The 15,975-nt window shown below is 47.9% G+C and overlaps 2 protein-coding genes and 4 non-coding genes across 9 annotated transcripts in view; 1 reads left to right on the top strand and 5 right to left on the bottom strand.

Moving 5' to 3' along the window:
• SCARB1 (scavenger receptor class B member 1) overlaps positions 1-7,516 on the bottom strand; it is a 69,358-nt gene extending 61,842 nt beyond the window's left edge. For 2 of the 4 annotated variants that reach the window (XM_087705821.1, XM_087705823.1), the window contains exon 1: positions 7,313-7,515. In XM_087705821.1, the coding sequence (XP_087561947.1) occupies positions 7,313-7,459 (147 nt within the window). In that variant the 5' untranslated portion in view covers positions 7,460-7,515. Of the gene's footprint in view, positions 1-7,312 lie in introns of all 4 variants that reach the window. The other 2 variants (XM_087705824.1, XM_087705822.1) reach the window with 2 other exon arrangements.
• A 2,020-nt stretch (positions 7,517-9,536) lies between these two features.
• Positions 9,537-12,192, bottom strand: UBC (ubiquitin C). Its single transcript, XM_087705825.1, has 2 exons — positions 12,052-12,192; positions 9,537-10,989 (listed from the first exon to the last, which is right to left on the bottom strand). Exon 2 carries the CDS (start codon positions 10,982-10,984, stop codon positions 9,611-9,613), a length of 1,374 nt encoding a protein of 457 aa, XP_087561951.1. The 5' UTR covers positions 10,985-10,989; positions 12,052-12,192; the 3' UTR covers positions 9,537-9,610.
• Positions 12,193-12,849: 657 nt separating this feature from the next.
• TRNAD-GUC (transfer RNA aspartic acid (anticodon GUC)) lies at positions 12,850-12,921 on the bottom strand. The gene has a single exon. It is a non-coding gene; the product is annotated as a tRNA-Asp (tRNA).
• An 800-nt stretch (positions 12,922-13,721) lies between these two features.
• On the bottom strand, positions 13,722-13,794 carry TRNAF-GAA (transfer RNA phenylalanine (anticodon GAA)). The gene has a single exon. It is a non-coding gene; the product is annotated as a tRNA-Phe (tRNA).
• Positions 13,795-14,428: 634 nt separating this feature from the next.
• Positions 14,429-14,500, bottom strand: TRNAD-GUC (transfer RNA aspartic acid (anticodon GUC)). Its single transcript has one exon. It is a non-coding gene; the product is annotated as a tRNA-Asp (tRNA).
• Positions 14,501-15,257: 757 nt separating this feature from the next.
• Positions 15,258-15,329, top strand: TRNAA-UGC (transfer RNA alanine (anticodon UGC)). Its single transcript has one exon. It is a non-coding gene; the product is annotated as a tRNA-Ala (tRNA).
• The last annotated feature ends 646 nt before the right edge of the window (positions 15,330-15,975 follow it).

Here is a 15,975-nt window from a genome sequence, read left to right as displayed (position 1 = left end):
GGTGCAGGAGGCCCCCTTAACCTCGGCCCGCAGATCAGCTGATCCAGAGAGGGCCGGAAGTTCCGTCTCGGTTTCTGGCACACTCTTGCCACTGTCGCTGAGCCTGCCCTCTTTTTGCGACTGTCACTAAGAGAAGGGGTGTGGTAGCTAGGGTTTGCAGAAGCGGACTCTGCGAGGCTGTTCTGCATGAATGACAGGTGCATTTGGGGTACGTGGGCCATGTTCCCCACTTTCCCTCCCAGGAAATGGCAGGGAAAGGCTGCACATGCGGTTAAATATTTTTGGGGAGGGCTTATTTTCGGGGGAGGGTTTATTTTAGTGCATGCACTCCAAAGCCCGATTGGGCTTATTATCCAGGGAGGTTTTATTTTCAGGGAAACATGATGTTATTTCCTGAGCTCCGAAATTAAAATTATTCTGTCCTGTCCCCTTTCCCATGCAAGATTTCTGTTTTGGGGGGGATACCGCTAAATACCACAAATTCTGACATTTGTCATTCACTGAAGCATCAATACAATACAATAGCAGAATTGGAAGGGACCTAGTCCAACCCCCTGCCTAGGCAGAAACCCTATACCCTATTTCAGACAAATGGCTATCCAACATCTTAAAGACTTCCAGTGTTGGGGCATTCACAACCTCTGGAGGCAAACTGTTCCACTGATTCATTGTTCCAATTGTCAGGAAATTTCTCCTCAGTTCTAAGTTGCTTCTCTCCTTGATTAGTTTCTACCCATTGCTTCTTGTTCTGTCTTCAGGTGCTTTGGAGAATAATTTGACTCCCTCTTCTTTGTGGCAGCCCCTGAGATATCGGAAGACTGCTATCATGTCTCCCCAAGTCCTTCTTTCTATTAAACTAGACATACCCAGTTCCTGCAACCATTGTATGTTTTAGCCTCCATCCCCTAATCATCTTTGTTGCTCTTCTCTGCACTCTTTCTAGAGTCTCCACATCTTTTTTTACATCGTGGTGACCAAAACTGGATTCAGTATTCCAAGTGCATCTTCAGATGCTTTCCTGAGTTGTAAAATCAACTGGCCGGTCAGAATTGGAGACTAGAACGTTATCATCCTTTGGCCTTGGGAGTCAGCGAACAAGCTCAACTGCTTGGCTACAGAACAGACAGTTTCTGAACCGTGATCATGACTGTTTGCGTCAATTGAAAAGCGCTCTTAAGCGAATGCGTTCTGATTTCACAAGGCCATCCTCTATTTTGAAAGACCCACCCCCACACCCTTGCAGCAGCTCTTAATTTTTAGGGTCCTGCTAACTAATTAGAAGAGCAGGTGGCAGTTGTGTGGCCAGGAGGGCCTTGGCACAACTGTGGGCTGTGCGTCAGATGCGCCCTTTCCTGGACCAACAGTCCCTACTCATGGTCACTTGTGCCCTAGTCACTTCCTATCTTTGACTATCACAACACGCTCTTCATGGGGGTGCCCTTGAAGAGCATCTGGAAGCTCTAGTGGATGCAAAATGCAGCACCCCGCATGGCTTTCTGCAGACCTCAGTGTGCACATGTATTGCCTCTCCTGTGGGAGCTGCAATGACTGCCGATTTACTTCTGGGTGCAATTTAAGGTGCTGGTTGTCACTTTTAAAGCCCTTCATGGCTGGGGACCAGGTGGTCTGAGGGAGCATCTCTTGCTGGTCACATCTACCCGACCCATCAGAGCTGGGAGACAGGGAATGTCCCTCCATCCCTAAGGGAGATACACCTGATGGGACCCAGAAGAAGGGCCTTCTCTGTGGTGGCTCCCTCCCTCTGGAACATCACTCCCCCCCAGAGTTTAGAATGGCCCCCACTCTGACACTCTTCCAGAAGGTGCTGAAGACCTGGTTCTGCCAGCGGGCCTGGGGAACCCAGAGTGGGATGGAGCCCATTCAATGACTGTGTGATCTGCTGTCGCTGGGGTGGAAGATGTGGGATTGATTTTGTTATATTGTACTATATTAATTTATTTGATTCTTTTTGTTAGTTTTTATTGTTTTAAATGTTGTTATATATTCTGTAAGCCGCCTTGAGTCGCTATGGGTGAGTAGGCGGCAATATAAGTTCTATCAATCAATCATTAGGTAAAGGTTCCCCTCGCACATATGTGCTAGTCGTTCCTGACTCTAAGGGGATGGTGCTCATCTCCGTTTCAAAGCCGAAGAGCAGCACTGTCTGAAGACATCTCCATGGTCATGTGGCCGGCATGACTAAATGCTAAAGGTGCACGGAACGCTGTTCGCTTCCCACCAAAGGTGGTTCCTATTTTTCTACTTGCATTTTTTACGTGCTTTCGAACTGTAAGGTTGGCAGAAGCATAACTCTGTTATGCGGCACTACGGATTCGAACCACCAAATTGCCGACCTTTCTGATCGACAAGCTCAGCGTCTTAGCCATTGCGCCACCTGTACCCCATACCTAATCAATTATTAGGGGTACTTTAAGTCAGGGGTCTCCAACCTTGGCAACTTGAAGACTTGTGAACTTTGGGTGTTGAAGTCCACAAGTCTTCAAGTTGCCAAGGTTGGAGACCCCTGCTTTAAGTAGTCTCAAATCACAACCACAGTTCTGTTCACTCTCTGACAGATTCTTTCCAATGGGAGAACAATTTAGAAGTTGCTTTGCTCCGAGTTTAGACTGCAAGATCCTTGCAAAATAGGAGCCTTTAAAAAAAAAATCTTGCAACTGATTCTAAAGCTTAGAAAAACTCTGGAAGAGCCGATAAAATAAAGTCTGCAGGAAAACTGGTGGAATTAAGTGGTGTGTCCCCCACTTCTTTTTGTTACAATTTCTGCTCAGTTTTGGCAAGTTTGCTCCACTTCCTCCCCACCCCGACTCCCAATCTTTTCACCTGGACAATTCAGATTAAAGGGGACAGCTGGGAAAACCGGAACCCACCCATTTTAGAGGAAGGGGATAAAAAATCCTCATTCTGCCCCATTCCAAGGATCTGGAATTGCCCCATTGCCAAAGAGAGGATAGTAGAATGAACTACTTTGCGTTGAAATACCGTGTTTCCCCAAAAATATGGCATCTCCTGAAAATAAGGCCATGCCAGTGTTTTTTGGGGGGAAATATAAGCCCTCCCCTGAAAATAGGCCCCTTGGACAATCCCCCCTCCCTCTGGCCAGACAGAATGCCTGTCACCAACCCAGTGGTATCTCCATGGGAACCGGGGGAGGGGGGGGGACAGGCGCTTGCATGGCTTGGCGCCTTCGGGATCCCACTAGGCCGGTGAGTGGCATTCTGCCTGGCTGGATAGGGGGGGTTGCCTTGTTGCTGCTCATGATTGTGGTCACCTCATGGCTGCTGTGTTGCACTGCTGCGATGGTGCAACACAGCCATTCGCCCCTTGAAATAGATCTATACTAGTCTCCCTTTATTTATTTATACACACACACACACACACACACACATACACACACACACACATATATGAGTTCCAGGTAATCCTTGTGGTGACTTTTCCATGATCTGGCTTTCCTCGAAGGGGTGACATCAGAGTAGGACGTGCCACTAAGGTGCTACTGCCCTAAGGTAAACCCCCTGGTGCTCTTTGTACAGATGTTGTTCTTTTCGAACAAGAGGACAGCCACATGTGATAAGCACGGGCAAAGTCTGTGCAACTGAGTCTAGCTTTGTTGACAATAGAGAACAGTGATAAAGACCTTGACTGCTGTTTAAAAACTCAGAGGCCAAAGTTAAACGATAACTTTCCCAACCACAGGGAGAAAAAAGCTCAACCAATCAACCAATCAACCCATGAAACAGAAGTTGCCTTCAGAGGTTGAAGCTTCATCCCTGGGGGCTTTCAAGAAGAGACTGGACTGCCATCTGTCAGGAATGGTGTAGGGTCTCCTGCTTGGGCAGGGGGTTGGACTAGATGACCTACAAGGTCCCTTATAACTCTGTTAATCTGAATCTATCTAAGATGATCAAAGACTAAAACATGAAGAACGTTTGCAGAAACTGGACCTGGCTAGTCTAGTGAAGAGAAGGACCAGGGGAGACATGAGAGAAGTCTTCCAATACTTGAGTGGCTGCCATTGAGATTCCCAAAGCGCCCGAAGGCCAGACAAGGAATAATGGAATGAGACTGAACAAGAAAGTTTCAACCTGGAAATAAGGAGGAATTTTCTGACAGTGAGAACAATCAACCCATGGAACAGAAGTTGCCTTCAGATGTTGTGGGAGCTTCATCACTGGAAGCTTTCAAGGAGACACTGGAGTGCCATCTGTCAGAAATGATCCCTCTGTGTGGTGTGGGCACACACATCGTTGCCAGCTGCTCTTCTGCTGGAGTGCCAGAAAATGGCCTGAAAAATGGCCAAACCAGGCTGTTTTGGGGCCATTTTCAGGCCGGTTTTTGGTCTTTTGGGGGCCATTTTTGGGGGCAAAAACAGCCTGAAAATGCCCAAACACAGGCATGCATGTGCCGGCCAGCTGCTCTTCAGATTTCAAGCACTCCGGTGTGTGCACATGCACATACATTCCAGTTTGGGCACTCAGAGCCATAAAGGTTCACCATCCTGGGTATAGGGTCTCATTTTTGGCCAGGGAGTTGGATTACGTGACATACAAGGTCCCTTCCAACTCTGTTTCTATTTAAAACCAGGTTGCAGAGGAAGGAAAAAGCTGGATTTATTCACAAGGTTTCTTGGAAATATGTTTTCATGTTTGCAAATTATTCAGTCCCTGCAGGTAGCATATACATGAATGGCTGCAAGGGTTAAGAATAACAGTGCCTAACTGAGATAAGAACAGGGGAGCAAAGGGGGAGAAGGGAGGGGTCTGAAATTCTTTAATTAAACTTTCTTTTGTTACCGGTTGTGTATTGCCAACTGGGACACTTCAGGTTTTGCAAATTTAAGAGGAAGGTTACACCACCTGGAGAGAAAGACTGGCTGACTAAAATATGAAAGCACAGAAGTGTCATGAATGGGTTTGTCCTCCTGCCTTGATCTATTCAATCTGTCGTATGCCACAGACTAAATCTTGTGCAGGTTAAATCCCTCTGTAATCTACCAAATCCAGCAGAGAGAAGAGAGCAAAGCAAAATAAAAATAATAAATCCTGTTAGTTTAGATGCCCTCAAAATGCACGAGTGAGATTTCCTTCTTGTGTTTTGAACTCTGAATCTGCTTTTTGGTTACATCGACAAAAAACAAACAAACTAAGCACTGTAACAAACGCAGATATCGTGTTTCCAACATGGATGACGGAAGCAGGGAGAAATTGGATTTCAAGAGGCCTGGATGCAATTTGGAAATCTGTTTGAGAAACAAAGTTCGTCTTTCCCATTCTGCCAGGAAAAACTAACAACAGAACTTGGGCAAAGCTGCTATTCCTTGCATGCAATTCCGTGGGTTCAACCATAATTCTGATGGAGAGGCTAGTCCTGAATGTACGAGCATTTGTTTGGAGTCTGCTTAAGTTCAGCGGGATTGAAAAAAGAAACTTACGACCGGTCCTCGCATTTATGACTGTGGCGGCATGCCGGAGTTGCATGATCAAAATTCAGGGGCTTGGCAGGGATTTGCAATGCATTACAGCATCCCGGGATTACCAATTGCAATCTTCCCAGCCAGCAAAATCCATGAGGGAAACCAGAGTCACTTAACAACCATGTGCTTCACTTAACAACTTCAGCAATTTATCGAACAACCATGGCAAAATGGATGTAAATTCTGGTGTGACCCCCTTGCAAATATTTTTTTTTCTTTCTCCACCTGTACTTCTTATGCATAAAATAAATTAAAATAATTTGGTACGGCTAGTCTAGAGAAAAGGAAGACTAGGGGGGATGTGTTAGCAGTATTCCAGTATTTGAAGAGCTGCCCCAAAGAAAAGGTGGTCACCTTATCTTCTAAAGCACCCGAAGGCAAGACAATAAACAATGGATGGAAACTAACCAAGGAGAGAAGCAACCAAGAACTAAACAGAAACTTCTTAACAGGGAGGACAATTAAGCAGTGGAACAACTTGCCTCTGGAATGTTGTAAGTGATCCAACACGGAGGTTTTTAAAAAGCGATCATTTGTCGGAAAGGGTATAGGGATTCCTGCCCGAGTAGGGGGTTGGACTAGAAGACCTCCAAGGTCCCCTCCAACTCTGTTATTCTGTTAAATTCTGGGGAGGGAGGTAGAGCAGGAAGTTGAGAAAATGTTCTAGTCTATCTACTTTAATGAAAAGAAGGACTAGGGGTGACATGACTAGGCGTTACAATATTTGAGGGGTTGCCACAAAGAAGAGGGAGTCAAAATTATTCTCCAAAGCACCAGAGGGCAGGACAAGAAACGATGGGTGGAAACTAATCAAGGAGAGAAGCAACCTGGAATTAAGAAGCTTCCTAACAATGAGGACAATTAACCAGTGGAACAGCTAGCCTCCAGAAGTTGTGGGTGCTCCAATACTGCAGATTTTTAAGAAGATGTTGGGCAACCAGAAGAATACACAACAAAGGCCCAGACAGGAGATGAAAAAGGCAATACATTGCATGAAATAATATTTTCACCATCTTAGAACCACAAGTTCTAATGGAGAAAAGATTTGGGAAGCATCTTGTGTGTGTTTGCCTCTCTGTAGCCTCCAGACTCTGAACTGACCTGTTTTTAAAAAATAAACTCCTGAATTTGAGAGAGGAGGAGACAGAAAGGCAGAAAAAAGCTTTACCAGCAGCCAAAGCAGAATTTACCCATCTTTGCAAAGACAGAAAAACAAACATTTAGCCAAGGATAAACCAAAATCAGATGGCAAAGGAGTCCTCCTCGCCTAGCTGGTAGGAGTGGTGGGAAGAGAACCTAGAGGAAAGGACTGGGAGGAAGAAAGGAAGGAAGAAAGGAAGGAAGGAAGAAAGAGGGAGGGATAGAAAGGAAAAGAGAGAGAGAGAGAGAAAGAAAGAAAAAGAATGAAAAAAGAGAAGCAGAGAGAGAAAGAGAGAAAGAGAGTCAGAGAGAAAGAAAGAGAGTCAGAGAGAAAGAAATAGAGTGAGGGACAGAGAAAGAGAGAGAGAGAGAGAGAGAGAGAGAGAAAAGAGAGAAAGAAAAAGAGAGAAAGAAAGAGAGAAGGGGGGGGGGAACCGGGCCGGAAGGGGAAAAAAAGTTTGCAAGTCTGAAATCCCAATACGTGTTTTTTTTTTAATTAAAGCTTTTGGTTGTCTGTCTGTTCTAGCCCTGCCCACGGCCGGCAACCCCGCTCCCCCTTGGGCGCCTCCTGCAAAGGTCCGCGAGGAGCGAGCCCAGCTGAAGGCGGGGCAGAGCCTCCCCTCCTCGGGGCAGTGTATCTGAGGGGGGGGGGGAGCCCCTCCGCCTGAGCACCCTTACCTTGGCCACCTGCTGCCGCAAGAGGCCCGGCATGGTCTGCAGCAGGACCAGCCCGAAGCCCAGGCACAGCAAGCCCAGCACGGCCAACCCGGCCGCCGTCCCGCAGCGTTGCCCGCAGCCTCTCTTGGTGCTCTCGCCCCTCGCCATGGCCGGCCTGCCAGCCCCGCCGCCGCCGCTGCGCTGCGCTCCGTGCCATGCCCGCCGCGGGGGCTCTTGACGGGCGCCGCTGGCCGCCCCGCCACTCCCCGCCCGGCCCGGCAGCCAACGGCGGCCAGAGGGAGGCGCCCGGCTGGGCTGAGCGGGCGGACTCGCTGCTGCTGCTGTCGCCGTCGCCACCAAGGACGGGCTGGGCGGAGGGAGGCAGGGGCGGTGAGCTCTGGAAGCGGGTGGTCGCGAGGGAGGCTCCCGCCCTGCTGCCACCTCTCGCCTGGCCCCTCGACTCGCTCTGCACGGTGGTCTTGCGCGGGGAGGGAGAGAGGAGTTGGGAAGGGGAGGGGAGGGAGGAAAGAGGGAGAATGGGGAGGAAGGGAAGAAGGAAGGAGATGGGAATGGATAGAAGGGAAAGGAGAACGGGGAGGGAAGAAAAATGGAAGGTGGGAATGAGAGGAAGGAGAGAAAGAAGGAAGGAGTTGGGGATGAGAGGAAGGAAAGGAGGAAGAATGGGGAGGGAGGGAGGGAGGAAAGAAGGAATGAGGATTTGAGGAAGGCAGGGATGGAAGAGGAGGAGGAAAGGATGGTGAATGGGAAGGGAGGAAAGAAGGAATGAGAAGGAATTAGGGATGAGAGGAAGACAGGAAGGCAGGGATGGAAGGGAAGGTGGTAAATGGGGAGGGAGAGAAGAATGAGAAAGAATGAAGGAAGGAGTTGGGAATGGATGGAACAGGAGGAATGGGAATGAAGGCAAATGAGGGGAGGAAAGAAGGAATGAGAAGAGTTGGGGATGAAAGGAAGGAAAGGAGGGAGTTGGGAATGGATGGAAAGGATTGAAGGAGGGCAGAACGTGTTTTGAGGCTCTCCTATCCTGGCTCACCCATGGGAAGCCCCATCCCTTTCCAACTGCATCTGGCACTTCCAGGGACTGCACAGGTTTGCTCCAGGTGCATCTCCCACCTTGGGAGAAAAGACTCCCCATCGGAGATTCTGGTTCTGTCCAGCAGGGATTTGGGCTCCTTTCCAAGGAATCAGGCTGCACAATTCCTTCTATCACCTCATGAACTAATTAGGTAATGTGGCCAGGGCCTTGGCAAATGAATAACTAGTTGCAACAGAATACAGATCAACCTTGAACTTGGTTTTCTTGCAAATGTTTTGTGACCCAACTGGGAAACATCAGCGCCGAGAGAAGGTAATCGGATGAACAGGGACTGTGCATCCTCTGTGCAGAGGTGGGTAGTTTTTTTTGCAGATGTTTTATTACCCAAATAGATCACATCAGGCTGCAAGGGTGTGGAGGTGGCCTGTGGCAATCTGAGTACTCTGAGCTTGGTGGTTCACAGGTGTTTTATTGGCAGAGGTGGGTTTCAGTTTACCAATGGGTCACTGCACCTGCTCATTTTGAGAGCACCCACTTGCATGTGAGAGTGCATGCATTCTGTGCACGCTTTCCTCACGCAGCTTTCAAAACTGACTAAATAGGACGGCGTAGCCAGGTTGGTTAGCTAGGCCCATCTGCAGGTTTGCCACTACTGGTTCATCCAAAGGTCCAAACCAGCTAAATACCAGCTGTTTATTAGACTAGGTAATCACAGGTTATTCAGGCTAGTGATAGGAAGGAATCCACATTTAAACAGATCCATTATAGGAAATATAATTCTTTATTGGCCAAGTGTGATTGGTCTTCTCTGCATAAGGCTGGAAATATAAAGGAAACTTAAGATTCTTTACTCTTAACTGCATTGTCACTCAAGCCCCCAAATTAACAGTAGTGCCAGATAAAGTCTTAACACTTCCTATCCTTTTTGAAACATGCTAGAAAATGTATTATCTTAAGTCTCGGGCCAAAGCAAAGGCCTTCAGGCCTTGTTATTTTACATTTAATAGCAAGTGAGTCATAGTTTACTTGCTCAGCATGTGACTAACATCATTTGCTAAGCTTTGACAAAGCATCTAAAATCTAGCCACCTTCCCTCTGCCCCATTTTGTAAATGAGCATTTTTATTCCGCCCTCATTGTTCTAAGTTGTTTATACTTTGTACATAACAATTCAAATAATTCACCAAGACAATTGGGAATCCCAACAGCTTTATTGAAACAAAGTGCAGTGAAGTTTACTTCAACAGTTGTAAGCAAGCAGAAAGTTTAAAAACCACCCCTCAGACGTAGGACAAGATGGAGGGTGGACTCCTTCTGGATGTTGTAGTCGGAGAGGGTGCGTCCGTCTTCCAGCTGTTTGCCAGCAAAGATCAATCTCTGTTGGTCGGGAGGAATGCCTTCTTTATCCTGGATTTTGGCCTTGACATTTTCAATGGTGTCACTGGGCTCCACCTCTAGGGTGATGGTTTTCCCTGTCAAGGTCTTGACAAAGATCTGCATGCCACCCCTCAGACGCAGGACAAGATGGAGGGTGGACTCCTTCTGGATGTTGTAGTCAGAGAGAGTGCGGCCGTCTTCCAGCTGCTTGCCAGCAAAGATCAATCTCTGTTGGTCAGGAGGAATGCCTTCTTTATCCTGGATTTTGGCCTTGACATTTTCAATGGTGTCACTGGGCTCCACCTCTAGGGTGATGGTTTTCCCTGTCAAGGTCTTGACAAAGATCTGCATGCCACCCCTCAGACGCAGGACAAGATGGAGGGTGGACTCCTTCTGGATGTTGTAGTCAGAGAGAGTGCGGCCGTCTTCCAGCTGCTTGCCAGCAAAGATCAATCTCTGTTGGTCGGGAGGAATGCCTTCTTTATCCTGGATTTTGGCCTTGACATTTTCAATGGTGTCACTGGGCTCCACCTCTAGGGTGATGGTTTTCCCGGTCAAGGTCTTCACAAAGATCTGCATGCCACCCCTCAGACGCAGGACAAGATGGAGGGTGGACTCCTTCTGGATGTTGTAGTCAGAGAGAGTGCGGCCGTCTTCCAGCTGCTTGCCAGCAAAGATCAATCTCTGTTGGTCAGGAGGAATGCCTTCTTTATCCTGGATTTTGGCCTTGACATTTTCAATGGTGTCACTGGGCTCCACCTCTAGGGTGATGGTTTTCCCTGTCAAGGTCTTGACAAAGATCTGCATGCCACCCCTCAGACGCAGGACAAGATGGAGGGTGGACTCCTTCTGGATGTTGTAGTCAGAGAGAGTGCGGCCGTCTTCCAGCTGCTTGCCAGCAAAGATCAATCTCTGTTGGTCAGGAGGAATGCCTTCTTTATCCTGGATTTTGGCCTTGACATTCTCAATGGTGTCACTGGGCTCCACCTCTAGGGTGATGGTTTTCCCTGTCAAGGTCTTGACAAAGATCTGCATGCCACCCCTCAGACGCAGGACAAGATGGAGGGTGGACTCCTTCTGGATGTTGTAGTCAGAGAGAGTGCGGCCGTCTTCCAGCTGCTTGCCAGCAAAGATCAATCTCTGTTGGTCGGGAGGAATGCCTTCTTTATCCTGGATTTTGGCCTTGACATTCTCAATGGTGTCACTGGGCTCCACCTCTAGGGTGATGGTTTTCCCGGTCAAGGTCTTCACAAAGATCTGCATTTTCTCTGCAACAGAAGAGGGAAACAGGGACAGGAAACCACATCAATCCAGTTAGCAACTATCTTAACTGTGTTTAAAGAGCTCTTTTTTTCAATGTCAAAGGTGCAACTGCTTAGATTTGACTTACACCAGACATCTCCAAACCTGCCAACTTGTAAGTTTCTGGCTGGCTGGGGAATTCTGGGAATTGAATCCCACAAATCTTAAAAGGGGCCAAATCTGGAGGATCCTTGATTTAAACACAAGGAAAACCCCATGACAGGACCTCTATTGCTTCTTTCCTTATTGTACAATCCCAATTCCTACTGCTGGAGTTGGAACACACACACACACCCTAACCCCGTTAAACCAATGCATTTACCCAGCAGGAATGTTACCTGTCTGTGGCGGCTACGTGTTCTTTGTGGGAGGTCCTGAAAAGTAACCTCCCCACATTCTAAGAATGGTTTTTTTTAACATCACGCGGAGGCCACGACTAGATGACCTTCGCAACTCCCCCTCCCAGCCTGCTTTTACGTCTTCCCGAAATTCATTGGCTTCCATCCCCTACCAACCCCACAAAATCTGGTAAGGTCCGTAGGGAGAGGGGCTGCAGTCGCCGCCCCGCCCTCCTTCCCCCACCTACGTCTCTTCCGGAACCAACTCAAAGGAGCAGCGCGAGAGAATGCGCGCGTGCGCACTGGATGACTTTGGATGGGGGCGGTTACGGGCGTGGTACGTCAGAATGAAGACGTCACAAGCGAGTGGGCGGAGACTCGCTGATTCTCTCTTCCCCATCCAGCTACCGGGGCGGCCATTTTGGGTGGCGGCTGAATAAGCCATTAGGGCCTTTCTCTCCCCTCGGCTTTAATTAAAAATAGCATCCCCCCCCTCACAACCAAAGCCTGTGAAAATCCGCGCTTCCCTCCTAAAAGGTTTCGGTCCCCCCTCTCCCAGAAAAGAGACTCCCTCCCACTTTCCAAATAAGGCTCATTCAATGAAAATTAACCCTCCCTCAGACCGAATTTAATAGAAAATGTAAGAAAAAAATACCACTATAAGACTTAAATGTAACAATAAAGGCTTACGGCGGAGCTCGAGTGGGCCCTAGCAGACAGCAACAAATTCACACAAGCAAGAGGCGACTTGTTCTAACTGCGTACCAACTGCGGCGGCCTTTTATATAGGCATCGCACGTGGATCGCTCCGCCAACGGAAACCGAGGGATTATTTTTCATTGAAGCTCACGAGCATCCCGTTAGCCAATAGGAACGCGGGAAGTCAGAAGGGGCAGCGCAGGGAGTCCTCCCCGCCTTCTGTGGAATGGAACGGGGGAAGGATAAAAAGGTTCGAATTGGTGTGAAAATAGAAACCAAACGGTTAAATGGAAGAGACAGAGAGAAAAAAAAAACCGGTTGGAAGGAAAACATGGAGTGGATTTTTTGGCTAAGACGGAATGGACGGATAGGAAAAGAAGAAAGGGAAATAAAAGAGTTAAAGCTAATTGCAAGATTTCTCCATATAATAGTATTTTCTCAACCTTGGCCAATTGCTTAAAAGGGGTGGACTTCAACTCCCAGAATTCCTCCAGCCAGCTTGCCACTAGAGGAGCAACTAGAGCCCAAATTTGGGCAAAATTAGAACCTGCCCAACTTCTTTTCTCCAGCAAAGGCCAAAGTTTTCCCATCAACCGAGTCTGCAAAAGGGAGTTGCCCCCATTGCAATTTTTCTGCTTAAATCTTCCTTGGAGGGTTCTGCTGCATTAATGCAAATCAAAATAAAATCTGCGACGTTTCCCAACTCGCCTCCCAGGATTTTTTGTAAAAGAAAAAGGCCTTTGCTTTTCAAAAATAAAATAAAATAATAATTTTTAAAAAATATTGGGCCTCCCCGTCGGGGAATCGAACCCCGGTCTCCCGCGTGACAGGCGGGGATACTTACCACTATACTAACGAGGAGGAGCCCTGCCAGGCGTTTCCAGTCACCCTTCTTGGAGAGCGTACAGAGTCAACGTCTGAATCACATCTTTCACACGTTTCCTAGGCAAGAAATTTTGTTTTGCTACAAGAGAAAAGAGATCAGCAACAGCAGCCCATTGTAAACCCTAAAAGTTTCCCCCCCCAAGAGGCAACTGGACTGTCTGTTTTTTTTTCTTTTGAAGACGGTTAGCTTCTCATCCAAGGAGCTTTTTCAACTCTCACTTGGATGGTGGGGAATGGAAGGGTTTATATTCCTTGCAGACAGCTGGTCATTTGCATCCTTTTGAAGCACTTGGAGGTTTATCTGTGTCCTCAGGGTCACCTGAGTGGTGCAAATGGTTCCTGTAGTCTGCAATTTCTCTCTCTCTGGAAATCCATTCCTATTAGTGCTAAACCTCTAAGTCTAAGTAGCCTCAAAGACCCTCTAAAAGGATGCAAATTGCAAGGAGTATCAATCCTTCCCTTCCCTACCATCCACTCAGAACTGAAGAAGCTTCTTGGAGGAGAAGCGAAACCTCTTCAAAAGAAAAAGAATAAGAAGTCCAGTTGCCTCCTGAAAAAATAAGGACCTTTGGGTGAACCATGACTTGGAGCACTGAGAATCTCTACAGACTTTCAGCTCCTGAAACTTTGCATGCTTTGCAACACACAAAAACATACACACACAAAGGGCTACACCCCTTTTTCCGTCTTCTTTTCAGGGGGCCGCACAAAAAGAAGCGTTTTGCAATACAACACAAACAGCCTCGCTCCACCCCACCTTTTAAACAAAAAGCATCTGCCGAAACCCGGGATCGAACCAGGGACCTTTAGATCTTCAGTCTAACGCTCTCCCAACTGAGCTATTTCGGCTGATGTCATCCTGCCTCTTCGTCCTCCCTTTCAAGGCTCGGCGGCCGACCTTTTCCCTCTCCACCCCCACTTTTTATTTTGTAAATTGCAACCAGCCCAATGCATTAACTGCTCCCGACTTTTCTTCAGTAGAGGCTTCCCTGCATTCGCCCTCCTGCCCCACCCTGAAGCCCTATGCCTTTAGCAGTGGGGAGGGGGGTTAGATTAGCGTCCCTCCAATTTTGGTCAGCTGGGGGGCAGAAATCCTGTAGCTCTTTCCCCCTGTCAGTCTCTGGGGTAGGGTTGCAGGTTAGGGTGTAGTTCTTGTTTTAATCCGTTGCGTTATGTCTATTTTATTGTAAGCTGCCTCGTGTCACCTGCCTGAGATGGAGAGGTGTATCGAACGAATGAATGAAGGAAAGAAGGAAGGAGAGAGAGAGGGGGGGGGGAAAGGATGGAAGGAAGGAAGGGGGGGGAGAGAGAGGGAGGATGAAAAGAAGGAACTAGCCTAAGATGCAAAAGTCAGAGAATCCAATCAAGGAGTCATAAAAAATGTTTTCCTGGGCTGGAATGAAAGGAAAAGAAAGCATGTGTTTTCTTGGTTGGGTTTTTAAAATTTTTTCCAATTGATGTTACTGAAAAGAAAACTTTGAGCCTCCCCGTCGGGGAATCGAACCCCGGTCTCCCGCGTGACAGGCGGGGATACTTACCACTATACTAACGAGGAAGAGCTCGGGCGCTACTTTTCGAAAGAGGCTAGTTAAGCGGGGCACGTGCTGATCCCAAGGTCCGTCCGTCTGTCTGTCCTTCTTTCTTTCTTTTTTCTTTCTTTTTGTTTCCCTCTGTCCCTCCCTCCCTCCATTTTTCCCTTGCCCCATCCCTTTCTTCTCCCTTCCTTCCCTCCCTCCCTCCCTTCCTTCCCTTTCTCTCTAACTTCTTCCTCCCTCCCTCTCTCTTCCGATCTCTTTCTCACACTTTCTTTTTCTTTCTTTCTTTCATTCTTTCTTTCTTTCCTTCCCTCCTCCGTTCCTTCCTTCCTTCCCCTCCCTTCCTTCCCCCTGTCCTTTCTTTTCCATAAAACCAAATCGTAAAGTAAAGCTCAGCTTCCTTTTGCTTTCCTGCTCTCCAAACAGGCCGCTGCCCCAAAGAGGAAGCTAACCCCCCCCCGAAGTAGCCCCAAGTCCTGGATCCCCCCCAAAAGTTGCAGCTGTACCTGAGTAGCCTTCTTCTTCTTCTTCCCCAGAGACCCCCCAAAGTGGAGGAAGGGGGTGCAGGAGAAAGGCCTCCCCCGTTCCTTAGGTGGGTGGCAGCCTCAAGGCTTAAGAGCCGACTGAGGAGGAGGCGCTTCTGCCTGCAGGGAAGAAAGTTGCACGACAAAAGAAGGGGAAAAAAGAGACTATTTTTGGAAGGAGGAAGAAGAAAAAAAAAGAGGAGAAACAATGGAATTGCTTTGTATTTCCCGCTGGAACTCTCGGTACCGGGAAGGGGATGTAGCTCAGTGGTAGAGCGCATGCTTTGCATGTATGAGGCCCCGGGTTCAATCCCCGGCATCTCCATGTTTTTTCCACCCCATGCAGTGTATTTGCAATACAGCGAGTCCTCGACTTACGACCATGAGAGAGCCCCATATTTCTGCTGCCAAGCGTCACGTTGGTCAACGTTGCCCCATTTTACGACCTTTCTTGCCGCCATTGGTAAGTGAATCACTGCCATTGATAATTAACAACCCGGTTGTTAATTGAATCTGGCTTTGCTTTTCAGGTCGCAAAAGGGGATCGCGCAACCCCAGGACTCTGCAACCGTCATAAATATGAGCAGCTCCCAAAGGTCTGAATTTTGATCACGTGATCCTGAGGGTGTTGTAACCGTTGTTTTAAGTGTGAAAGACGGTCATAAGTCACATTTTCAGTGCCGTTGTAACTGAGTGGTCACTAAATGAATTGTTTTATGTGGAGGAGTGCCTGTATTTTACATTTCAGGGTAATTTGGTGTCCTGGAAGCTTCCTGTACGACCCAACTCTGCCTCTAGTCCTCAACCCAGCTTACCTCGCAGGGTTTTTGTGAAAACAAAACATTAAGGGAATCCTTGCAGTTCACTTAGCAACCTAGTTGTTAAGCGAACCTGGCTTCCCCCATGGACTTTGCTTGCCAGGAGGTTGCAAAAGGGGATCCTGTGACCCTGGGGACACAGCAACAGTCATA

This window comes from Thamnophis sirtalis, unplaced genomic scaffold, assembly GCF_051295495.1.
Source record: "Thamnophis sirtalis isolate CommonGarterSnake01/CBP01778 unplaced genomic scaffold, rThaSir2_p1.2 scaffold_2, whole genome shotgun sequence".
NCBI classification, from domain to species: domain Eukaryota; kingdom Metazoa; phylum Chordata; class Lepidosauria; order Squamata; family Natricidae; genus Thamnophis; species Thamnophis sirtalis.
This window is presented reverse-complemented; position numbering and strand designations above follow the sequence as displayed.